Source organism: Sinocyclocheilus rhinocerous, unplaced genomic scaffold (assembly GCF_001515625.1).
Source record: "Sinocyclocheilus rhinocerous isolate Xijiao unplaced genomic scaffold, SAMN03320098_v1.1 scaffold3457, whole genome shotgun sequence".
NCBI classification, from domain to species: domain Eukaryota; kingdom Metazoa; phylum Chordata; class Actinopteri; order Cypriniformes; family Cyprinidae; genus Sinocyclocheilus; species Sinocyclocheilus rhinocerous.
This window is the reverse complement of record NW_015637185.1, coordinates 14,997-38,114: the sequence shown is the minus strand read 5'-3', so window position 1 is coordinate 38,114 and position 23,118 is coordinate 14,997. Positions and strand designations below refer to the sequence as shown.

Below are 23,118 nucleotides of genomic sequence, written 5' to 3'. Positions count from 1 at the left end.
TTACATGGAATGATTTTAATTTACTTGGCACTAATGGCTGTGTAAGATTTATCGTGTTCGACGCTTAATGACTTTTCCATGTCTGGACCTGAGAGCAGTGACTTGTGCACAGAAGTGCTGACATGAAATGTTTTCTGAAGGCAAGGACACCCACTTATGTTTTAGAGATTTACGGCTATTTTTGGACTCTGCTCAATTCACAGGTCTTAACGTATGAAACATTTTGATCAAACCTAATACATGAAGAGATGGCAGAGCGATAATCAAGCGGATAGAAAATTATGCTATAACTCCTCATTACATCTAGCTTTAAGCACAGGACCTGAACACTAAATAAAAGAGCCCAATTTCATTTATTTCTGAGCTGGGGTACATTTTCATTAGTACAGAAGAGCATTTTGAAATTAAAAGAGTAACCCTTGACTAACAGTTAATGATTTTCATCAGCCCTTGCTCTGTAGTGTGTGGATTACCACAATCCCCATTTATCTCATTGCCTTGACTGTTGGATGTCCTAGATTTGAACGGTTGGCACAGTAAGATGACCATTTTAAACCAAGAGAAGTCCAGTTTTGTACAGAGGAGAACTGGCCCCCCGACTGAGCCTGGTTTCTCCCAAGGTTTTTTTCTCCATTCTGTGACTGATGGAGTTTTGGTACCTTGCCACTGTCGCCTCTGGCTTGCTTAGTTGGGGCCACTTAATATCAAGCGATATGGTCGACTTGATTGCACAGATACTCCTTAAACTGAACTGAGCTGGATGATGACGTCACTGAATTCAATGATGAACTGCCTTTAACTGAAAATTGAGTGTTTACTATTGTCTTTTTACATTATTGACACACTATTTTTAATTAATTTAATTTTTAATTAATGCTGTACAGTTACTTTGACACAATCTGTATTGTTAAAAGCGCTATATTATAAATAAAGGTGACTTGACTACTGCTAAATGGCTGTGGTTAATCTTCAGCATTCATAAAGTAATAAAAGATCTTCTTCTAAAAGAACATGACAGAGTTGATCTGACATGAAGAGAACTCGAACAAATGTTTAGTCAGAAAATCACAATACTATACCTGCTTGTTAGATAAATGCTTACAATTCAAAAACTAAAATAAAATGTGTATTTACTTTTCCCAATTTTAAAATACTTCTTAAAATCTGTAAGTCATTCATAAAGACTGATAGGCAGGCACAACTTAATTACACAACGTTTCTAATCAATTAGCAATTTGCAATTCAGAACACAAAGTGCTCTATGTGATATCTCAAAAGGGAGAATATGAGATTGTATTCATATGAAAACACCGGATGGGAGCCGAATGAAAATGCTGATACATTTATGATTGGCTCATAAATTATCAGAAACACGGCACCTGTTCACCATTTGTAGATTTTGATCTGATTCCCAACACCAGATGAACCGTTTGACACGAAGAATCGAAATGCAATTTTTGAAAAAGCTCCAACACAGATGGACAGCACACTTCAAAGAGGTATGTTAGCCCGCAAAACTAATTTAATCTAAATCATTACTTTAGATTGCAGATGAATCCAACTTGCATAACCATACCAATGTCAATCTATTCAGTCTATGACATATGTCTGCTTATACCACAAAGAAAATGCATTGGAACTACTGTAAAATGTAATTGGAGTAAGTACCATCAGAGTGCATAATTGGTGAAGCATCCGTTGACAGCATTGTTAAAGAGATCAATTGGAAGAATGAGTGGATTAAATTAATGAGTGCAAGGGAATGAGAAATAACAGTTACAAAATCCTACAAACTGTTCAAACCATCAAGAAAGCAGCTAGTGTCACAATTATGAAAGAAATATAACATTTTAAGAATCACTAATGTTAATTAGTTCCTGATTAGCTTGACTCGTGTTTAAGCATTTTAAGTGGTTTTACCCGTCTTTCCTGCTCCGCTCTCTCCAGTGATGAGAATGCACTGGTCGTTATCTTGTTCCCGCAGGGACCGGTAGGCCTCATCTGCCAGAGCATAACTGAGAAGAGAGAGAGAATATTCAGGCTTTAAAAGATTATTTAACAAAGCAAAGCTTTCGTTTGCAGTTAGGCACCTCTCTGCACTGTTCTGCTGAATCTGTACAAGCGATTTACTTCAACCATCTAGACCCTATTAAAATATTTCATCCTAAATTGAGAGCACCCTTGCGACGTTCTCCGATAAGAGGACAGGCAATGCATGGTTTAGATTTTACATCGGACACAAAGTGGTGACCCAACACAGTACCAAAATTGCTATTCAAATATAAATAAACAAAGAAATGTCCTTACAATTAGTGTATTAATATCGATAATATTACATAAAATTACATTAAATACATGTATAAATATACATTTCTGCAGGCAATTGCACTGCACAACATTATTAAAACAGACTCTTAAAAAGGCCAGTTTAACTATGCATTAGTATATAGTTAGTTGCATTCTATTTATGCATTTACCATTGTTATTCCCTGCAGTGCACAACGGACCTGTGATCCATTTTTAAGCCACATTCCATCAGAGCATAGTCTGTTGAGTTATGATGGACGCATTGTCGTCGATAGAACTTGAGCAAATTCCTCAGTGTAAACTGTCTAGGACCATTACACTTATGTTGTGATTCTTAATAGAAAACAAACAGGAAATATCTTCTGAAAGAAAATAATCCGTAATTAGATTCGTTCTCCATAAATTCCAGGGCAGTAAACAATAGAAAAGTGGGCCATTCGATTCTATAACCCGGTGGGCACTGTAACAATGATGTAATTGTAAATGATTCATTTGAGGAAAAAAAAGACAAGAGCAGCAGTCTCAGTTCACATTTGTAGGGCATGAGACATAGTTTCAGTAGATGTTGCTGTAGACACTATACAGACTGACACTCTCCAGAGTGAGTGATCAGCTCTAAATAAATTGGACTACACATTGCCTAAAAACAGTGCTAATTTCAACCCATTTTGTTCCACCTCCCAGTTTCCTCACAGTCTGTACTTTTCAACAATCATTACCGAGGAATTTTCCAAAACCACCACTAATAATAGGTCTGATTGTGAGGGAAATGTTGCATGTAGTTCCCCTCCTCTAATATGCATAAAAGTCTGGATTCATCAGGTTCACGGGGAGCTAGTGGTGTGTGTCTAGAACAATGATAAGGAGATCCAAGGTTGAATGGAATTTCTGTTTTACTTAATTGATATGCATGTTCTTAATGACCATGACAAAACTGCCATCTCTGATGTGACAAGCATATGCTTGGATGCTTAAGAAAATTTCACTTTTTCAGCTCACAGAAAAGGGTAAATAGCACAAATGAAAGGCCATATTACGACACTTTGGCTCCAAAATCTTGCAAGCTGCCTACGAAGAAAGCATTTTAAGGCATTGTAGGCAGTTCTAAAAGTGTGTGGATGATGTGTTGCATTCTAAAATCCCAGAAGGCACAACAACAAACTCAATGAAATATATCCATTTAATATGGTGGAAAAAGCTGGGTCCAATATAAACAATTCAATTCATATAAAAGAACAGGTTAAAAATAGTTTTATCGATTATAATATCCAAGTATTTTTATGCTTGGAGAGCTGCATTATTTGCTACTTGCGAAACGCTAATGCTAAACTCTTGAAACGAATTGTGAGTCTCCTGTGTGGTTTACATGAATAGGGGTATTTGTATGGCACACAAAGCTACCTATGTAGAGTGTTTCAAATCAGTAACATATAAAGTAAAAGTGTTTTAATCAACTGCAACAACCAACTGTATCAGACAAAGTCCTATTGGTAATAACCACATCATGTCACTTCTAATTTGCAAAAACTAACTTGCACAGAACTCTTAATAGCTGCCTTCACTCCAAATAAATAATATACTCTCATTGAAAATGAATAACTTAACTTTCTTGCTGCAAATTGCTGTTAGACAGCAAAGCAGCTCACTAAGTTTGGGAACAGAGCCTTTATTTAAGAATTATGAAGATAATATACTAACCCATAAGTATTAATATTAACACTCCAAACTAAATCTTGAACAGAACAGACTGGCGCTCCACAAATTGTACCGAGAATGAAACCCAAAAAATATAGAGTCCATCTCATGGAGGTTTGGGCTCTGGGCGGAGGCCTGGGAGAGACTTGTGAGTAAAAGAGAAGAGTAGGAGAGCCAGAGAGGGCATGCGGCATTACATCAACACAGAAACCTGCACAGCCTAGATAGCAGATGTTTGAGCTTTGTGAGGTGGCAAAACCGCTCTACATGACCCAAACTAAAAGAGAAGCATAATACAATTATCCAAGCCCTGACAGAGGGCCATGGGAGGGGTCCCATTGAAGGAAAATTGCCAAAGTAGCAATTATGGACCATCGTGATGCTTCAGGCAGTCCCAGCATGCATTGCAAAACCTTTTTTGCACTGGCGAAGGATCCACGTGAAAATGAATAGCTTAAATCTGAATATGAATGAACCCTTAGGTCTCCGCAGGCAGTCCATAAAGAGCAACAAAAAAGACACAAGAACTCTCCCAATGACAAAAGGGAGGAGACGCGTGTGTGGTATTTGTCCCGATCCAACTTTGAGCTAAAACTGAGCTTTGGTTTGCACTAAAAGGCCAGGGAATCATTAGATGTTCTTTAAACCATCTTCATGCCCCGCCTGGAGCCACACCATGTGCAGAGCGAGAGGAAATTAAGAGTAAAGTGAGAACATCTGCTCTGTGCAATCGTCACAAGGTTAGGACAGAGGGGTCAGTTTGCTAAGTCTACTCTACAAGAGGGAGTCATTTGTAATCACAAAGGCCCAATGTGAACATCAATGTAAGCAATCCATGAGCTGTTGACCTGAAGAGCCACATCTGTCCAGGAGCTGAATGAGAGCTTCGTGATAAATGGAGGAGGGATGTCCTTAAGCACATGGCCTACATGAGACTGAACAGTAATTTCAGCTTGCCTTAAGGTCGCGGTAAGGCCCAAAGCCGCAACATGAGGCACATGAAAGAAAACAGTATGTTCCTACCATGGACAGTCTTGCTTAAAAGGGAAAACTAATCACAAGGGCAGGAGCACCCAAAATACAGCCGGCATCAATGATATTAATGTACAGAGCAGGGGGCAGGACAAAATACACAGTAGCCAAATAATGAATTATGCCTCAGCAGGCTGGACAGCTCTCTACACTGGGATAGGATATCCATAAGCGTTTAAGAATGAGCCACAGTGGAAGTAATGTTTTCCTGCTTGTGGTGGAGTGATCACGGACTCCGTTGGAACAAACAATGGACCACAGAAGCTCCGGAGAAGGAAGGCCAAAAAATGCACGTGCATTCAACCAGGTGGCCACAAACACCTCAACTGCTTCTTGCACAATGCTCTTGTTTTATAGACTTTAGTGTGTCTGGTTTTACATGCACATGGAGAAGCTATTGAACAGCCAGCAAGAGTAAACAGTCACCGGATACGATGCTTTTCCATATGAGAGCTGTGAAATAAGACAATGTGATTCCCAATAGATCAATCGCAGTGTTTTTGCCAGTAAACCTTCTCCAGTCTAAGCTTGAATTTAAAACAGTAACAAAAAATTAAGAGTATGATCCAATGACAATTACTGTCCATTAAAGGGGTCATGAACATGAGAAATTAAAAATCCCTTGATCTTTTGACATATAAGAGGTCATTGTACTATAAGTACAGAACTCAAAAAAAAAACTTGTTAGTCTAAAAACAGCTTAAATTGAAGCCAATCTGCCAAAACGACAGGTTGTGGAATGTGCCACTTTATGACGTAATAGTGTGGCTAAACACCGTCTCTGCAGAGGAAGATCAACGCCTGCTTCTACATCACTGCCTGTTTAGCCCTACCCACCGATTTGCACATGTAACTAACTAACTAAGGTCTACACGGAAGCCAAACGATAAAAGATAATCCGAAGACAACAAGACACTGTGCAGTGGCAAGTTGTGGAAAAACACAGTATGTGCATCACTTTCCTTCTGATCCCAACATTAGGAAAGAGAGGATTAACTTTTTTTAATGATGAAGTTCCAGACCGCGTCAGTACAAACTTGGTCCTTTGTTCACTTGATTTTATGGCGGATTCGTTTACATACAAAGCACAATTTGACGGAGGATTTTCAGAAAGATTGAAACTAAAAGACGTTGCTGTGCAGACTATATTGTGTCCGACAGTAATGTCGCACCACACAAGTGTGAGTAACTGTTTTAATAATGTGGTCACTATTGCTTTGTCTGTTATTACAGATAGTTTGATATGTACTGAGTATTTATGCGTTTTTAACCTAAATCACAGCAGCATCCATCTGTGAAGGATGTTAGCTGTCATACATACACAACTGTTAGCCAAACATAGCAGTGGGCGTTTATTTCCGAGTCTACAATCCGCCCACGCCCATCCAAACAGAGTGTTCCGATGAGGGGGGTCAAAACAGGACAGAAAATAGCCTAATACTTCTAAATTATGTTTTTTGATGTAAAAATCTTGATAAAATTATAAGTGGGTCTCAGAGAACAGTACAAAATAATAAAAAATTCAGTTCATGACCCCTTTAAAGACTTTACTTTTACTATAAAATTAACTTTTTGAAACAGATTAGACTCTTCTGAAATATATATTTTAATTTATTTTTTTTTAGGAAGAAATGTTCATGGGTTATTAAAAAAAAAAAAAACATCTTTCATTTGCTGAGTGTTTTAACACAAGGGTACTTGCACGTGTTGTTTCTTACAATTGCTTAAACAATAGAGTGTTGGAGACCTACATTTGGGATCCCCCTTCCATTGGCCCCTTCACACCCTCAGGAAGTAGAGCACGGGAGTCTGTTTTTAGTCACCCAAATCCGGATGACTTTACTGCTTCCCTCTGTCTGCACTGACTCAGCTTTCCTGACGTCTGTGCTCTGTATGTTCTGTCACGTGTCCCACATCTGTTCTTTGAGGAGACCTATGGAGACTTTTATTCAGGCCCCACTCCAAAACCTAGCAAGCTGTCTGTGTGAAGCATTTTAAGGGAACATATATACCTTCTTTTGGGAAAGAGTAGGCAGTGCTGCATGCATCCTACAAGTAGATGGAAAATCCTGAATGAATTGTGACAAGCTGAGTGGAAAATAACCACTGCATCCAAATATGCCTACTTCCCTACTATACAGTAGGCAAAAAGACTAGCATGACTGAAATTAAGTATTCGGTAAGTAAGACGGTTTGCGAAAAGTACCTGGAAGACTCACTACTTTCACAGAGATTTTGAAGTGTGCATTCAATGGCCTATTATACCCATTATTCATGTGAGATATGGATTTGTGCACTTATTGAAGTCATGATGAAACAAAAGACAGATTTTTGTTCCGTATTGTGATGTACATGACATTTTGATAACATTTTACTTGGTAATTTTTTATGAGGTCATATGCACAAAATAGGACCCATAACATGCATTTATAAAAAAGACTGGGTGAATTTTTACTTTATGCTGACCCTAAGGAATTTAGCTTAGCAACATGCTAACAGCAAAAGCTATTGAAATCAAATGCATCTTGAGTTTGATTGTGTTGAGTCTAATGTTAAGTATAATGTATTTTTTTTTCACCAATACTTTTAAAATGAAGTAAATAAGTATAGTTGATATTTCTCTTGGTTGTCTGCAATCTTCTGTGCTTTTTGCCAATGCAAGCCGTTTTAGATTTATTCTGGAAGAGCCTTTGAATTAGAAGCACAATTATGATACCTTATGCGGTCTAGGTAGTTATAAGAAAGCTTTTGGCGATGCACAGGAAAACGGATTACCTAAAATGTATTCCATTTAAAACAAGAGCTTTTTAGAGGTCTAGCACAAACCTTCATGTGTCCTGACGCCCCACAGAGAGAACATCCTCTCTCATTCATTCACCCTCACTCTTCAGGGAGAGAAAATGGCTTTCCAATATTCAAAGTCGACCACAACCCAAACTAGAAATGGCATTCACCAATATAGAGGGTGACACATGCACACACTCACAGACGGGTGGTACAAAGAAAGAATAGATGAACATGTCACATAAAAATACATCACTTGAAATGTCTCAACGGGGGGGGCGTGACCCAAATATGACCCTCAATGGATGAAGAGCTTTCGGGGAGGCAAGCAGTCTCCACGAGACGACAAACGATGCCATTGTGGCAAGATCTAGCTGTGGCCAAAGGGAGGCCGTTCTACACGAGCCAAAGCTTGTTTATCCAACCCTGTGGCAGGAAATGAGGGAGAGGGATTGTGAACATGCTGGGAGAGGGGTCACCTTCACATTTTGAGAGCCAAAATAAATACAATTATAGGGTGCAATATTGTGATTATATAATGGTCATAATTTAACACAGTATAGCATGGCTGACTAGCTCAAAGGTTGCTTGCTTATACAAATTTTATAGAACGTCTCAGACATTTTTGTAAACAGCATGATTTAATGAAATGTTCTCAAAGCTGACATTATTCTTATGAAGAAAACGAGGGTTTATTTAAATAAATTGCTACAATACACAAAAAAAAATTTGAGATTGTGAATAAGGCAAATGCTTCACACAGTGACCTAACAGACGGCAAATGTTGGTAAGGTAAAACTGCACAGTAATGTTTTAGAGAAATGTTAATTAATTAAAACAGCTAATAATTAAACATGTGGTTAGATAGATTCTTTTTTGCTGCCTGACCTCCAGGCCTTTTGAGTGTCTGCTCAGCATCCTTCAGCAGGACTCAAATGCTTTCACTCAGGTCCTGCGTTGTGTGTAAATCCATAATCCACTGGTCATGGGATGAATGTTTACTGTTGTTTTCATAAGAATCACTCAAAACACACAGAAAATGCAAGAAAAAAAATGATTTGCAAATCTGCCGCAATACAAAAATCCACATATATTGCCGTTATTACAGTTTTGAGATTTTTTTATTTTATTATTTATTAATTTTTTGTTACATTGTGCACCTCGTTAAATGGTTCTTAAACAAGAATGGCAAAATAATAATAATAATAATAACAATAAAAAAAAGAAAACTGAACTTTCTATCCATTCATGCGTTTTCGAAAGCGCTTATCCTATATAGGGTTGCAATAATGCTGGAGCCCATTTCACACAAAAAGGTACAAAACTGGCTGGTACCCTTTCCAAAGGTACTAATTGGTACTTTTGAAGTACTAATAAATACAGAGTTCTGGCATGAAACTCTAGATGGCGCAGTCCGATAGGTCTAACTCAATCTGACCTAATGACATCATTATCACATGGCTCAGCTGATTGGTTCTCTCCTGTATCAGTAGCCAATGAGCTCACTGCTCAACATTCAAATATATGACTAGTGCTTGCCGTAGCAGTTGCAGCTTGCTTCAAAAACCCTCCACCTTCCTCAGCTCCACCTGTATAGATTTGCAATGAGGTGATTCATGTATGCTATATGGGGGTTATTTTATGTATGTTATATTTGCAGCAGCAATATTTCTTACATGCTCACAGCAGCATGTTGTGGATGTATTGGCAGTAGCAAGTCTCTGTACTTGTTCTGCCGCAGCAGCAGCGTAGCAGATCTATTCCGCCAAGACCAAATACATTAACATTGTCATGTACATTACCATGCCAATCCCTCCGAGAGTTGTCATGACAGAAATACTAATATTTACCTTTAAGGTACTAATATGTACCATTTAGGTGCATATAAAATACAAAGATGTACCTTTTATCTTTTGTACCTTATGGTTCCACCCCAGCGACAGCTTTGTTTTTTTTTTTTCTTAGTGCAACATCTTGGGGTCATAAACAGGGAAACACCCTAGATGCATTAGTAATCCATTGCATGGCTTCTTATTGTCTAGTGCAAGACCAAAAAAATAAAAATCAAATCCATCTGAGCTGCTATTTTGTAGGCTGGGCTACACTATCAGCAGTGTGCATTCTCTCTGCAAACAATGCCCTGGTGCTGCTCAATAGCAGAGTGCTGAGAGGTCCCATTACATCACTACACACAATGTAATACAATCCACCCCCTGAGACGCAGCAGCTCAATCTGGGCATGACACACTGACCAAAGTCCCCATCTGCAACACCATCTCCACACCATCCAAGACCCCCATCTTCCAGAACTGATATCAGAATATGCACCTGCCACCAACTTTGTCATGCAGATTACTGAAAAGACCTTCAAAGCCACATGTGGACACTAATTGACTTATATAATGTTTAATGTGAAGATTGCTGGCTACTGTCCAAGGCAGGGCGACATTACAGCTCTGTCCTAAATCCAGCCTAATTCAAGTGGACCCCTTCCCCTGTTTTTCTGTGAAGATTCTGAGAAAAAACTGAAACTGGAATTCATCAGAATGGATTTAAACATTTTAAAATGTGTTCTGCAGGTGCAGATTCCACTCATATGTAAGCAATTTGGAACACACTACATAGGGAACAACACTGTGTATCATTCAAACAGTGCTCCTCACGCAAAGCGCATATCTCACAATTATTTATACAGTGCTCCTCACGCAAAGTGCATATCTCACAATTATTTATAATAGAGTGTGCTGTTAGCATGCTACTAAGCTAAATGCCTTGGTACAGCACAAAAATATACAAATATTAGGTAAAATAGCCTATTTTATGTTACTCAGTGCACTAAATACTACAGTAGATTTGGAACAGAGCACATGAATATCACTGTAATGGCTACTCATTGTGTTCCTCTCTAATCAAACGCAATTAGTGCTAATAGCCTGGAACATAGCTGCAAACTCTCACTGCAGCTTCTTTGGGATGAGCAGTATCGGGTAGCAGGTGCGAGCAGGCCCACAGCACACAGAAGACCCCAGAGGAAAGAAGGGGGCCATCTAGTCATTACATATGGGCAATGAGAGTGTTTCAAAGATGTCTGGACAGACAATGCTTGTCTAAAGCACTTGGCAAAGCTCATCCATTTAATTAAGACAGTGTGTGTGCTGTGGTTAAAGCTCAGGTAATAAATTATCAAGACTGCTGCAGGATTTTGTGTGTCTAAACGGCTGCTCATTAAAGGAATAGTTCATCGATAAATGAAAATTGTGTCAATATTTACTGACCTTTTTGTTATTCCAAATCCAGATGCTGTTTTGTTCTTAAAGGGGTCATATGATGCGATTTCAAGTTTTCACAATAACGTACAGTATTTGAAAAATAATGTGTTTTTTGAACATTAAAGCATGTCAACATATTCTGTTACAGCAAATACACAAAATAGTGATGATATTTTAAAAAGCATCATATGACCCCTTTAACAAAAGTTAATTTAATTAATTATCATGTAGCGGTCATATGACAACAGTTTATAAAGACCAATGCTGTCAATATTCATAATAATAATAATAATAATAATAATAATAATAATAATAAGTAAGGGATAATCAATGGTTTTCTGTGCATTAAAGGATTTTAAATGCACGACGTGGAGGCAATCTTATTCCATGGTCATTTGCCAAGTTATAGACAAGTTAAAACTAGTATTGCTCTTTGCATTGCAATATTTGACCGAATGGGTAAAAATGACGGTTATGGCTATCATCAGTTATGGCTCGTTAGCTCTAGCATTCTGCCCGCTTCGAATCAGACACAGAGATGAAATAGTGCGGTAAGATCACATTTATTTGAATGAATTATAACATTTATTTGAATGAATTATCAATCATTTGATTGAGAGAGAGAGAGAGAAAGATGACAGATGTGTGTGTGAATTACCTGCGTCTGTGCGTCTCTCTACAAACATTGAAGTTGTGAGTTTAGTTACTTAAACAGAGATTTTACCTCCTCGTTGCTGAGGAATATAATGCAGTGATCCAGTATCTAAGTGGTTTTATTAATAACAGTCACGGGGCAGCGTTGACAAGTTTATGTTGGCCTACTCCTGAACATTTCTGTGTGCGCAGTGGGATCTCTGATCTCTCTCTCACTCTCTCTCTGTGCGAGTGATGTGTGTGTGCGCATCAATTAAAGCAGCTCATTAATAGAGAACGTTAACCGACATTAAACGGTTTTAATGCACACCTGCCAGCCAATCAGAATTAAGAATTCCAACAGACCATGGAATAATAATATTATAAACCATAGTAGTAGTCTGTATATTCCAAGTCTGAAGTCAGTGTGTGATTTTTTTTTTTTTTTTTTGATGCTAACATTTTGGGGTTTTTGAAATCGAAGCACTTGGAATACAGTAAAAAAAAAAAAAATCATACAGACTATGCCTTAAGGTGCTTTGTGTTGTACTTTTTCCTAATAATTACTATGAACTAAGTATGAAAAAAGCTTTGTGATGGTTCTTCAAAACACTGGTTAGGAATGATATTGGGCTGAGAAAATGACAACATTTTAATTATTGGGCGAACTCGTCCAATAAAGCATTTGACTACAAAAAAAATAATCATTACCAAAATAAAAGCATAAAAACAGAGGTTACGGATTTGTGAAAATAATTTGTTGGTTACTGTAGGCCCATGGTCTTCTAGTGATTCTTTTTGGCTCATGCTTTCTTTACTGCTTAATCTCAAATTGTTACCTTTACGATTTTCTGTATGCAATCCAACAGCATAGGATACTTATAGGCTCCAAATTTGCATTCCCACATATATTAAAAAAAGATTCTCTTGTTTTCCTTGGCCTCACTGTAAACCATCTGGTATCAGTTCCTAAGAACACTTTCAGGCCTGAACTATGAACAGCTCTGTTTAGAAATACTAAAACGCACAATGTGTTGAACACATGAAATCACGTTCTTGCATGAATCTCAGACAGAGATGTCATAAAGACCATTAAAAGGACAGTTAACCCTCAAAAAAAAAAAAAAAAAAAAAAAAGAGAGAATTCTGCACAATGAACACAGACAAGCTCATTCACAATCTGACTCCCCTGAAGCACTCTTACCACACACAGAAGGCCACTAAGCCACAGACAGCAGAGCAGTGTGAAACTCAGTCTGTTTGGAAGGGAGAGGTGACACCGGGGCTCTTGAACCATGTGCGGCTGCCAGAATGAGGCGTTTCACACTCATTCTGGGTCATTAACTAAAACAACCTCAACACTAAAGTTCATGCTCACATTCCAGCGGTCAGAGAAGATCCAATGCAGAGCATTTCCAAACATCCTATCTAATAAAATTTTAGCCTTCTGATGACATACACCGTTTATCTCCACAATCACATATTTGTTTTGATGCAGATGATTTTTTTAAGGTAACTATCACTTCTACCAAACATCATAATAGCAGACAGCTACAATCAACAATGTCCATAGTATACAATGTCATGTTTATTAGAAAGCTAGATTAGGAAACAAGCTAGAACAGAGAGGAAATGAAGAGAAATAATAATTTTTCATTTGCTTTTATATAAACCACTTTAACAAAATATAATACAAATCTAAAAAAAAAAAAAAGTTTTTCATTACTAAAACTTTTAGATAAAAAAAAAGCTACACTGACACTTCTGTGAACATGTTTGAGTGACGACAAATGAATCAAGGGATTCGAATTTGAGTGACGACAAATGAATCGTATTATAAAGTGCAATAAGTTAACATTCTTATACTTGCAATGCAGAAAACAAGGAAGGATGACAGAAATAGTTTAAGTGAATTACTATATTAATGTTGAATTCACAATGTTGCTTAAATTTTGTAACCAACAAAATCCTCACAAATTTAAAATTCACAATACAGAAAAATCATAACCCAAGCCAAATATGAAGTGAATTAACAAAAACTCCATCAAGTTGGATTTCACAAACTAATATCTTGCCATTCTAAGTTCAGGATATAGAGGCAACCAGCAAATGTTTGTCACCTCCAGTGAGCGTCTTTAAACACACCACCATTTGCGGTGATTTGTGATTATGGTGGTCTCAGCCACTTTATTGTCTCTATGGCTTTGACCACCTCTGAAGCTCAGCTGCCAGTTGCAACAAACCCCTAATGTTAAGAAAATTCAATTATAACACCTCTACAATTGATTGGTTAACTTTATTTTTAGAGATTTATTGCAACTGGACACAGGCCTGTTAAAAGCAGGTGGGCATAAAAGCTCTCAATGCCTCAGGCACATCTGCACACTCTAGACTCTTCCCGTCTTTAATAGAAACCAAAAACACACTGTAGTATTACATGAGTCAAAAACAGCAATAATAAAGTAGTCTTAATGCAGGGGAGTCACTGCATGGCTCCGTCGAGGTGATGTATAATTTATGGATAGCTTGAAAATCTTAAGTCAGAAACGTGGATGGGTGCTTAGCAGAATAAGCAGACTTTACAGCTATTTATAATTACTGCTCTACTTAAAGCACTCATGTTAATGCCATACAAATGCCAACCAGACTGACATAATATCAGTTTTTATGAATTTGTAAGCTTGGACCACCAGAAACTGAATTAAACCACCTAACAGATTTGTAGTTTGTTTAAGCGGACATGACATTGGCCCAACCAATGGAATTTTGAATGGACTCGTTGTTGTTCAAGCTTGGTGACACTAGTAGAAGAGAAAGTACACACTTCACTTTGAATATCAGATCTTTGGTGCCTGAGTTAACAGAATGACCCTTCAAGCTGCCAAATCTGAACTTGCCCTTGGAAAAGACCATCCCTTTTCACCCCTTTGAACTCTATGACAACCAGCGATTACTTTGAGCTTTTAGTGTAATTGGCTTGTTTCTGCAGGTTTGGATGAAGAATTTACTTAACCCAGTGGATGTGAGGAACAATCACATCGCATGCGGTCTCATTGTATAGCAAGCACACTCAAAACTGCCAATATAAACCCCAAAGTTCACGGGTATGTGTTAAAATCGATAAGGGTTGCATGACCTCGCCATGGATAGGAAAAGATGATTAGGGAAGGACAACTTCCAAACCCTGTCAAAGTCTCATTTTACAAAAGATCTACCACACAAAAGCCTAAGCAGATGGCCTGACTTGGAGATTAAGATCAAATTATGGAGTCTTTTACAAAGACCTCACTTAAAGAAGAACCTCACAGTCTTTAAGGAGGACCTAATTAAAAGAGACCTTAAATCCGAGCCTCTCATCAAAGATGAGAATAAGTTTTAGGCCTAAACATACACTACGCAAGAGTGTCTAGTCCTGCTTCTGGAGGGCTAATGGCCTATTAAGTTTAGTTCCAACTTGCCAACATACTTGCCTGTAAGTTTCTAGATCTGTATATCAAAGTGCCTTTTTACCCTCATTTACTATTTCCTACATTACTCTACTAATATAGTGCAATGAATGAGTGAATGAAAACCAGTGAGCGATTTCATACCTCGAGTCCACCAGAAGTGCTGTGAAACACCATCTTCTAGCTAGATGATTTGAGATTCTAGTGGCTAGCCGTTGAGTGTACATCGGTTATACTATTAACGTGCATTATGGGATTTAATGAGTGCATTTAATAATGTCCACTATGGTATCAGACAACGGCAAATGGCCGTCACCTCAAATAGTGCATTATGTAAATGTATAGGGGGCATACACAGCCTAGTATTCCGGAAGACTTTGATTAGTTGCATCTGGTGTATTTAATTAGGATTAGAGCAAAACTGTGCAGGAAGTTGCCCTCCAAGAGCAGGATTGGACACCCCTGGACTATGCAATTATGTGTACGTGCTTCAACTCATTTTTAAACATTGTGATGTTCTGAAATATGCTTGTATGAAGTTCATTATGCAACCAAGTACGCATGGCATTCTCAGCATTGTTGCAAAGGGTAATCTTCGGTTTTCCAGGTCATCCAAATGCAAAATTGAGCACTCATGAGCAAATATGGCTGATTTCAAATTGCATTGGAAGTCCTGCGCCAGCTGAGAGACCGTAATTGAGATCGATGAGAATGCTAACGCATAGCTTACTTCAAGTATTACTTGTATACCTTTAAGCCACAAGCCGGGTTTTATGAGTATAGGCTCTTCCAATATTTCTGAAAATGATAAAACAAGCACAGACTTGGCTAAAACGTACCCAAAAGCTTGACAGCAGTTTGAGCACAGATGCTCTGGGCCATTTCGCTACTTCCCCTGCCTGACTGCTGTGTTTACTGTGGTGATGAGGTGATGATTATAAATACTATTCAGCAGTTTGTGCTGTTAACAGGACCGGTTACGACCCATTGTCCCAGGACGCCGAAATGTACGAGCCCGGGAGGCCAGTAAACCCAGAGCCATCTAAGAGATCTGCTTCTCAGGCATGACAGGAAAAGCAGCTGCCCTGGAATGAGCTCAGAGCCTGGCTTCAGATCAGAGGAGCATCGACCCTGACATCACTGTAACAGTGCTTAGACTAAAACATATGAACATGGAAGGGTCCAAGACTGAAGGAGTGCTTGCATACCAGAGCAAATATTCACTTAAAGCAAATCAAATGAACAGGATAGGCCCAGAAGCAAAGAAGAGATCAATTTAGAAACATGAGGAGAACAAACTATGAACCTGTAGGTGAAAGAATCAAAAAGATACCAAAAAAAACAAAACTGCTGTATACAGCTGTTTATTTGAACTTCTCCTTTTCCAGGAGAAAGTACAGAATGAGTTAAAAGTGTATTGCTACAATCATCCCATTCTCAATGGCTCTTTCATTAGAGCTGGGTTTTGAGAGTTAGATCAGGCCATGGTGTTTTTCAGAGGGTAAGTGTGCGTCTGCCAATCAAACAAAGCAGACTGCTTTGTTTTGATTTGGCAGTCTGGTCAGGCGGCTGGCAGCCCTCTAGAGAGACAGATGGTCATTAGCTGGAGCAGGACAGGACAGTGAGCTACCCCTCCCCCGAGAGGGTTGGACATCACGTCTCAGAGGTCGAGTAGATAGAGCATACTGTGTTTATGCACACCTTCTCTGCAAAATCACTTCTGCAAACATGACACCACTAGGGGACCTTCACCTTAGTATTGATAAAAAAAATAAAAAAAAGCTGTATGCCTTTTCCAACCCTGTGCATGCATGTCTGCAACTTTTTTCACAACTTTGTGCACAGCCGACCAGGAAGTCTAGGAATAAACTAGATAGTGACTTTTTTGTATAGTGCTTTCAGATAAGCTTTTTAAACTCACATGTGTGGACTGAGCTCGTAGAAGTTCCTGTTGCGATACTCCTCCACCTTTTCTGCTGTGTAGATGGGCAGGGACTTGTAGGGGTTCATTGAGATCACCACACTGCCAATGTATGTCTGTGGAGGAGAGCGAAAGAAGCAATGAACCACCGATCAACACACAAGAAAACACATGAAATGAGATAGGCCTATATAACCAGTCATAACATAACCAGTCATATATTCGGTCTACAGCAGTGGTTCCCAATCCTGGTCCTGGAGAAACCCAACACTGCACCTTTTAGATGTCTACCTAATCAAACACACCTGATTCAACTCATCAGCTCATTAGTAAAGACTCCAAGACTTCAAATCTGTGTGTCAGATAAGAGAGACATCAAAAATGTGCAGTGTTGGTGGTTCTCCAGGACCAGGGTTGGGAACAACTGGTCTACAGTAGTGGTAATACTGAGCATACAAGCAAATTCTGGTACCCAAGTGTTGTCACCGCAGACTGTATATGCATCACCAAGCCAGTCACTATGAAAATAATGGTGGGTTCCTATCATGAAAATGATGGTAATTGTGAAATTTCACTTGTACTGGTATCGTGACATCCCTAAAGGACACTGCGCTGTATTCATACTTGTCAAATCTAGTTCATGATCCCCTTGATGGTAATTGTGAAATTTCACTTGTACTGGTATCGTGACATCCCTAAAGGACACTGCGCTGTACTGTGTTGTTGAGCTGTGAGGCACAGACATCAAGCACATTCTCTGCCTCATTCTGTTGTAGGAACATGGCGGCAGCAGTATAGGGGAGTAGAGCTACAATATGCCTCCGTCTGCACAATCCAGATGGGAATTCCTGGGTATTGTTCAGACAGGCGGGGGGCCCGCAAGGAACCGAACAAGAGAGCACAAACAAAAATGTTCGGAATCCCAGGAAGCATCAACAACACAGGGTGGTCAAAAGTGGCCAGCGAGGGCAACGGTGTCTAAAGTAGTCAGTTTCAGACGACTTAAACACACAGAATAATTTATTCCAGCTTCTCTTGCTTTTCAAATCTTTCTGCCACCAATTTTCAACCTATGACATTAAAAGCTAATCTATCTCAATCTCTCAGGGACTTCAGAACAATGGCTAATTCTTGCAGTCGCCTTCTACCTAGTGCGTGTTGCATAAGGCTTGTAGCCGGAGAATCTGGCCTCTCCCATGGCAACACAGCCCACAACCTATTGTCAAGTGTTCACATGAGGCATAACGAATCCCTTAGAAGTAGAAAACAAATGTAACTGGACAGATGAAATGAAAATTAGAGAAAAAATATCAATAAAAGCACAGGCATCACACAGGACATTTGCTAGAAGTCAACAACTGAATTGATCTTAAAAGCTTTTTGAACCAATGGCTTAATTCTTCTTTCACAGAAACAGAAGAGACCTGGTATTTGTTCATTCAATGAAGAATATGGCAGAATCCTCCCATTCCCAGATGGACTAAAATACTGTTCACAATGGTGACATCTGGGCACTAGAGAAGTGATGACTATGGGTGCATTAGAACAGGACTAGGCCTGTGTAAATAATTCAATTGGCCCTTAAATGCATCTAAATGAGAGCTGGTGGACCTACATTTTGGAAGAACGGGCAACCGTGGATCAATAAAGAGCATCACTAAAAGAGTAAGCTACACAATCACATCTGTTCCTTACTACTAAATGTGCAAATACACACACATAAACACATTTGTTCTTCGTGCAGCCAATAATAATGAGCAAAGTTTAAAGATAGCAATAAATACAAGGACCTTTGTTTCATAATTCTACAGCTCTTCTGAAAATGGAACCCATTGTAACTGCTTTTGACAGAGCATTGATGAGAGAAGCAGATCATTCTCTGTGATATTCATTGTAAAGTTTGATATGATGGACTGTGATGTAAGCGTCTTGGCATTTAAACAGATGATACTGAGGGTGGAGGCGTTCCTAGAATATTCTCCATGAACCACTTTTAAAATAGAAGCTTAAAGGAATAGTTCAGCAGTATTTCCCCACTTTCATGTCATTCCAAATGTATTTTGTTAAGTTGAACACAAAAGGAGAGGTTCTGATGAATCTTCACCCAGTTCTTTTCAATACAACAAGTAACTAATTGGGAAACAGTAGGGTTATATTGACAACTTGATGCTTATTCATGCTGTTTTGTCCTTTTAGGAGCTCAGTGAACTGTCATAATAAAGACAAGTCTGCTTTTGGCAGAAAAAAATGTGAGTGAGTAAATAACGACAGACTTATAATTTATGGTTGGTACACTTATTTTTCTTACAAGAAAAATAAGTGACCAGTTTGCACAAAGTGCAATGAACATATAAATATACTGTGGTCTACATAATGTTGCTCTTGTCAACATCGTTCTGTACAATTTGGGGATTCACATTAAATTCAAGGCTAGAGTTTGAATTACAAACTTGCAGCTACTGGACATTGAGGGCTGTGGGTAGTTAAACTCTTAATTACACACTAAACACACTTACAATCTGTTTGTGTATAACTATATGATTTTAGACGTTTATTACTGGTCAGATTATAGCTCTGCAAAATATAAATAAACATTTTTAAAGGCAGAGTAAGTGATTTCTGGTAGCCAATGTTGATATTTGAAATCACCAAAACAAACACGCCCCTACCCCAAAAGGGTCTTGCCCCTATTTTGATAGCTCCGCCCCACATATACGTACGCAACCCAGGCAACGATTAGTTTTGTGAAACAAAGCAAAACCAATGTTACACCGTGTCTACGGACGTGAGCGGCGTGGCGCAACAAATCCCCGTCAGAAAACTGCTGCCGGGTTCTATTTATGATGTGCTGACACACATTTCAAATGGTTTTCAACGGTCGTTTGATCGCGTCCGGTGTAGGCAGACTTTAGCTGTTGTAGACACTGTGTTACTCACCTATTGAGAAGAAACAAAGCAACCTCGGCGTCCGATCGCAGGCCTCCGCTCCTTGAGTTCTCTCCAGCACTGGAAAGCTGATCCAATATTTTACACGGGTCCTACTTCTTGCCTTATCTTTCCGCAGACGTTTTCCTCTTTTGTTTTTTTATCCGCCATCTCTATCTTTCTGTCGCTCGGCTCGGCTAATGTCCGTCCCATCATGCACTGAAAGCTCTCTCCTCCACACCACGAGTAGACACGCCCCTTATTGCTGATTGGCTACAAGTTTGTTTTGCTATTCGGCCCGAATCAGTTTTCTAAAGTGTTTTTGAAAAATCACATACCCTGCCTTTAAGGGTCCATTTTAATGGTGCCGCACACAAAATGTAAATCGGCCATTAGAATGGGTCATTAAACCTTGATATTTCCTGATACTGAATGCAAATTGTAAATCTGAACATGCTAGAGCTTTCTTTCAATTTCAGCAGGAAAAAAAAAACTTTATTTAATGAAAATGAAGCCTATTTTTTAAGTACTAAATGTGCTGTCACAGCAAAATTTCACTAGCAAAAAAGTCAGTTATATTGTCAAGAGTGTAGCAATGTATGAAGCACAGATCACACACAAGTCACTTTCAAACAAAGCAGCTTTCTGTTGGTCATCACAGCAAATTTGTTTGACTAACTTGTGAAATCTGTGTGGTGAAAGCGTTCGCCCTCACTCGACATTCTAGATTAGGTGACTGCATCTTAAGTGTGAAGTAATTTCTGCAGCAGTAGTGTCATTAAATTGTGTTGCAAACATAACTGACTGTTTTCACACAGGTTTCCTGAACACTCACCGTGTCTGCTATTGGTTGAACAACAGATAGCCAATTTAATTGAGGCGATTTTGCTGTGTCAGACAAACAAAACAATGGTTTAATAGTGCAACTGTGCTTGTTCATGCTCCAAGAAAGGTAGAAAATCTTAAATTCTCCTTGATATCCATTAACTTTTGCATATTCTGATTCATTAAACAGCTATTTACACATCAAATGGACCCATTTCATAGGCTGGTTTGATATGCGACAGCTTTCAAAACCGAGCCCAAATGAATAGGAAAGACATGACAACAGGGACAGAACAATGAGAGTGCTATGATTTACACTGTGCTCCTCTCTACACTCCCATTTATCATTTAGTGGGAACCCACTCAGACTAAACTTAGATACTCTTGATGTGATGTGACTGTCTGGAGTAGTGAAAGCCTAAAATAAGACGACGACCAAGAAAAGGAAACAGCAACTGTTGCATGATATTCTCAGCATAAGTATAAGCATTACTTACATAGATCTCATTGTGATCGAATCGCTTCTTTAGATTCTCAATGAAGGTGTCTTCTGATAGGGGCTCAATGAGGACCATATCGCCCACCCCTATCATATTGTCGAGAAGTGATGTCTTCACCTCCATTTTGGACAACACCCCCTACAGAGAAAGCAAGACAATCACATATCACAATCACAAAGTTCTGTAGGCATTGACTTAGATATGTATCTAGGTCAATGGGCTAATGTGTGTGTGTGTGTGTGTGTTTATTAATTCATACAAAATACATTAAAAATGTAATTCATACTGGCAATGGCTTGAATACAACTCTTCGATGATAAACATGTTTTCAATTTTTGAATTAAAATTAATTTCGATATTTCTGTGCGGAGCAGGATTATTATTGTTAACTAAAACCATGCATTAATAAATAAATAAAAATTATATGAAATAAAGTAATAACAAATAAACATTTTAATTCAGAAACATTTCTCATTTGTTATTTTAAGTTGAGGTACTAAAATAAACTTAAAAACGATACACGTATGTAAAAAAAAAAAATGACAAAACCACAAAATTATTACAATTACACACAAAAACAAACGAGTAACTAAAAAAAAAATTTAAAAAAAAGTAACCAAAACTTTAATTTGTTTAAAGAATGAAAACAGAAAATATATATATAATATATATAATAAAAAAATAACAATAAGGACTTTAGGCATAATCTTTTATTATTGGCAATTTGTTTCTGAAAACAACAAGTAAAGAAGATTTGATGGTGTTATGTGAAAAACTTCTGTCTGGCATAACTTGCAAGCTTAATTATTCATGTCATAAGCTTATTCTTGGTTACACCACATTAAAAAAAATGCAAAAACAACATTAATTAAAGCATGATGTTTCTAAGACTTTAGCACATTATTTTTCAATTGAGTTTTTAAAGCCTTTCTCAACTTTTTTAGACTCAAGTCCCTTCTTGGTCATAGACCCATCTATCCCACAATTCTGTGCACTGTCCTTCTACAGTGCATTAATGCTGATGTCTGTTCATATGAAACCTCATCATCAGTTTCTTGCACGTCTAAACTAAAATAATGCATATAAATTCTGAAGTATTTGCAAAGCAGCACTTGACTGGACCGGCATGTTCAGGACACAAGATACTCCACTGGGAATTATGTAACGAAAGACCCTTGTACCAGCTGATGACCCATAGATACTCCCAAGATGTTTATGACGTGGAGTCATCAAAATTTAGCTACTTTCTCACTAAACAAAGTGGATGGCATAAATAAACTCTATGTAAATGTTTACTTTAAGCAAACCCATCACTGAATCGTGATTTCACAGTTAACAGCTAAACAGTAAAACTGCTAGGGGCGGCAATTTTTCCCTTCTCTGGTCACTAATCCAGGTGCCAGTTGCATTCAGGGCCTTCATATGAGGCTTTACTGAGCCCCTAAACCCCCTATGCAACGTTCAAACAAATGGGCAATGGCAAAGTGTAGTGCTCAGCATAAAGCTGCTCCAATAACAGCCCACATTTTCACTCCCAGCTCACCCGGCGTAAAGAAACAAAGCACCCAGCATCGCCATTTGTAGACAAAACACAAACATGGGCAAAGAAACAAGTCCTAAATAAGGGGTAGATAGTATAGCACATTGTGGTTTGTTGATAGCATAAACACGTGTCATTTGTGTGCATGACAAAAAAAAAAGTTTAATGTAAATGAAGATTAAGAGGTGCAAGGCAGTTATTTAAGTTTTGACTTAATAATCATATGGTGCGCAGCGTCCTG

The 23,118-nt window shown here is 38.4% G+C and overlaps 1 protein-coding gene across 10 annotated transcripts in view; it reads right to left on the bottom strand.

Moving 5' to 3' along the window:
* LOC107748838 (unconventional myosin-Ib-like) overlaps positions 1-23,118 on the bottom strand; it is a 74,109-nt gene that overhangs the window by 40,142 nt on the left and 10,849 nt on the right. For 9 of the 10 annotated variants that reach the window (XM_016563816.1, XM_016563820.1, XM_016563819.1 and 6 more), the window contains exons 2-4: positions 21,335-21,475; positions 17,088-17,203; positions 1,921-2,015 (exon numbers count right to left, since the gene is read on the bottom strand). In XM_016563816.1, the coding sequence (XP_016419302.1) occupies positions 1,921-2,015; positions 17,088-17,203; positions 21,335-21,460 (337 nt within the window). In that variant the 5' untranslated portion in view covers positions 21,461-21,475. Of the gene's footprint in view, positions 1-1,920; positions 2,016-17,087; positions 17,204-21,334; positions 21,476-23,118 lie in introns of those variants that run through there. The other variant, XM_016563826.1, reaches the window with a different exon arrangement.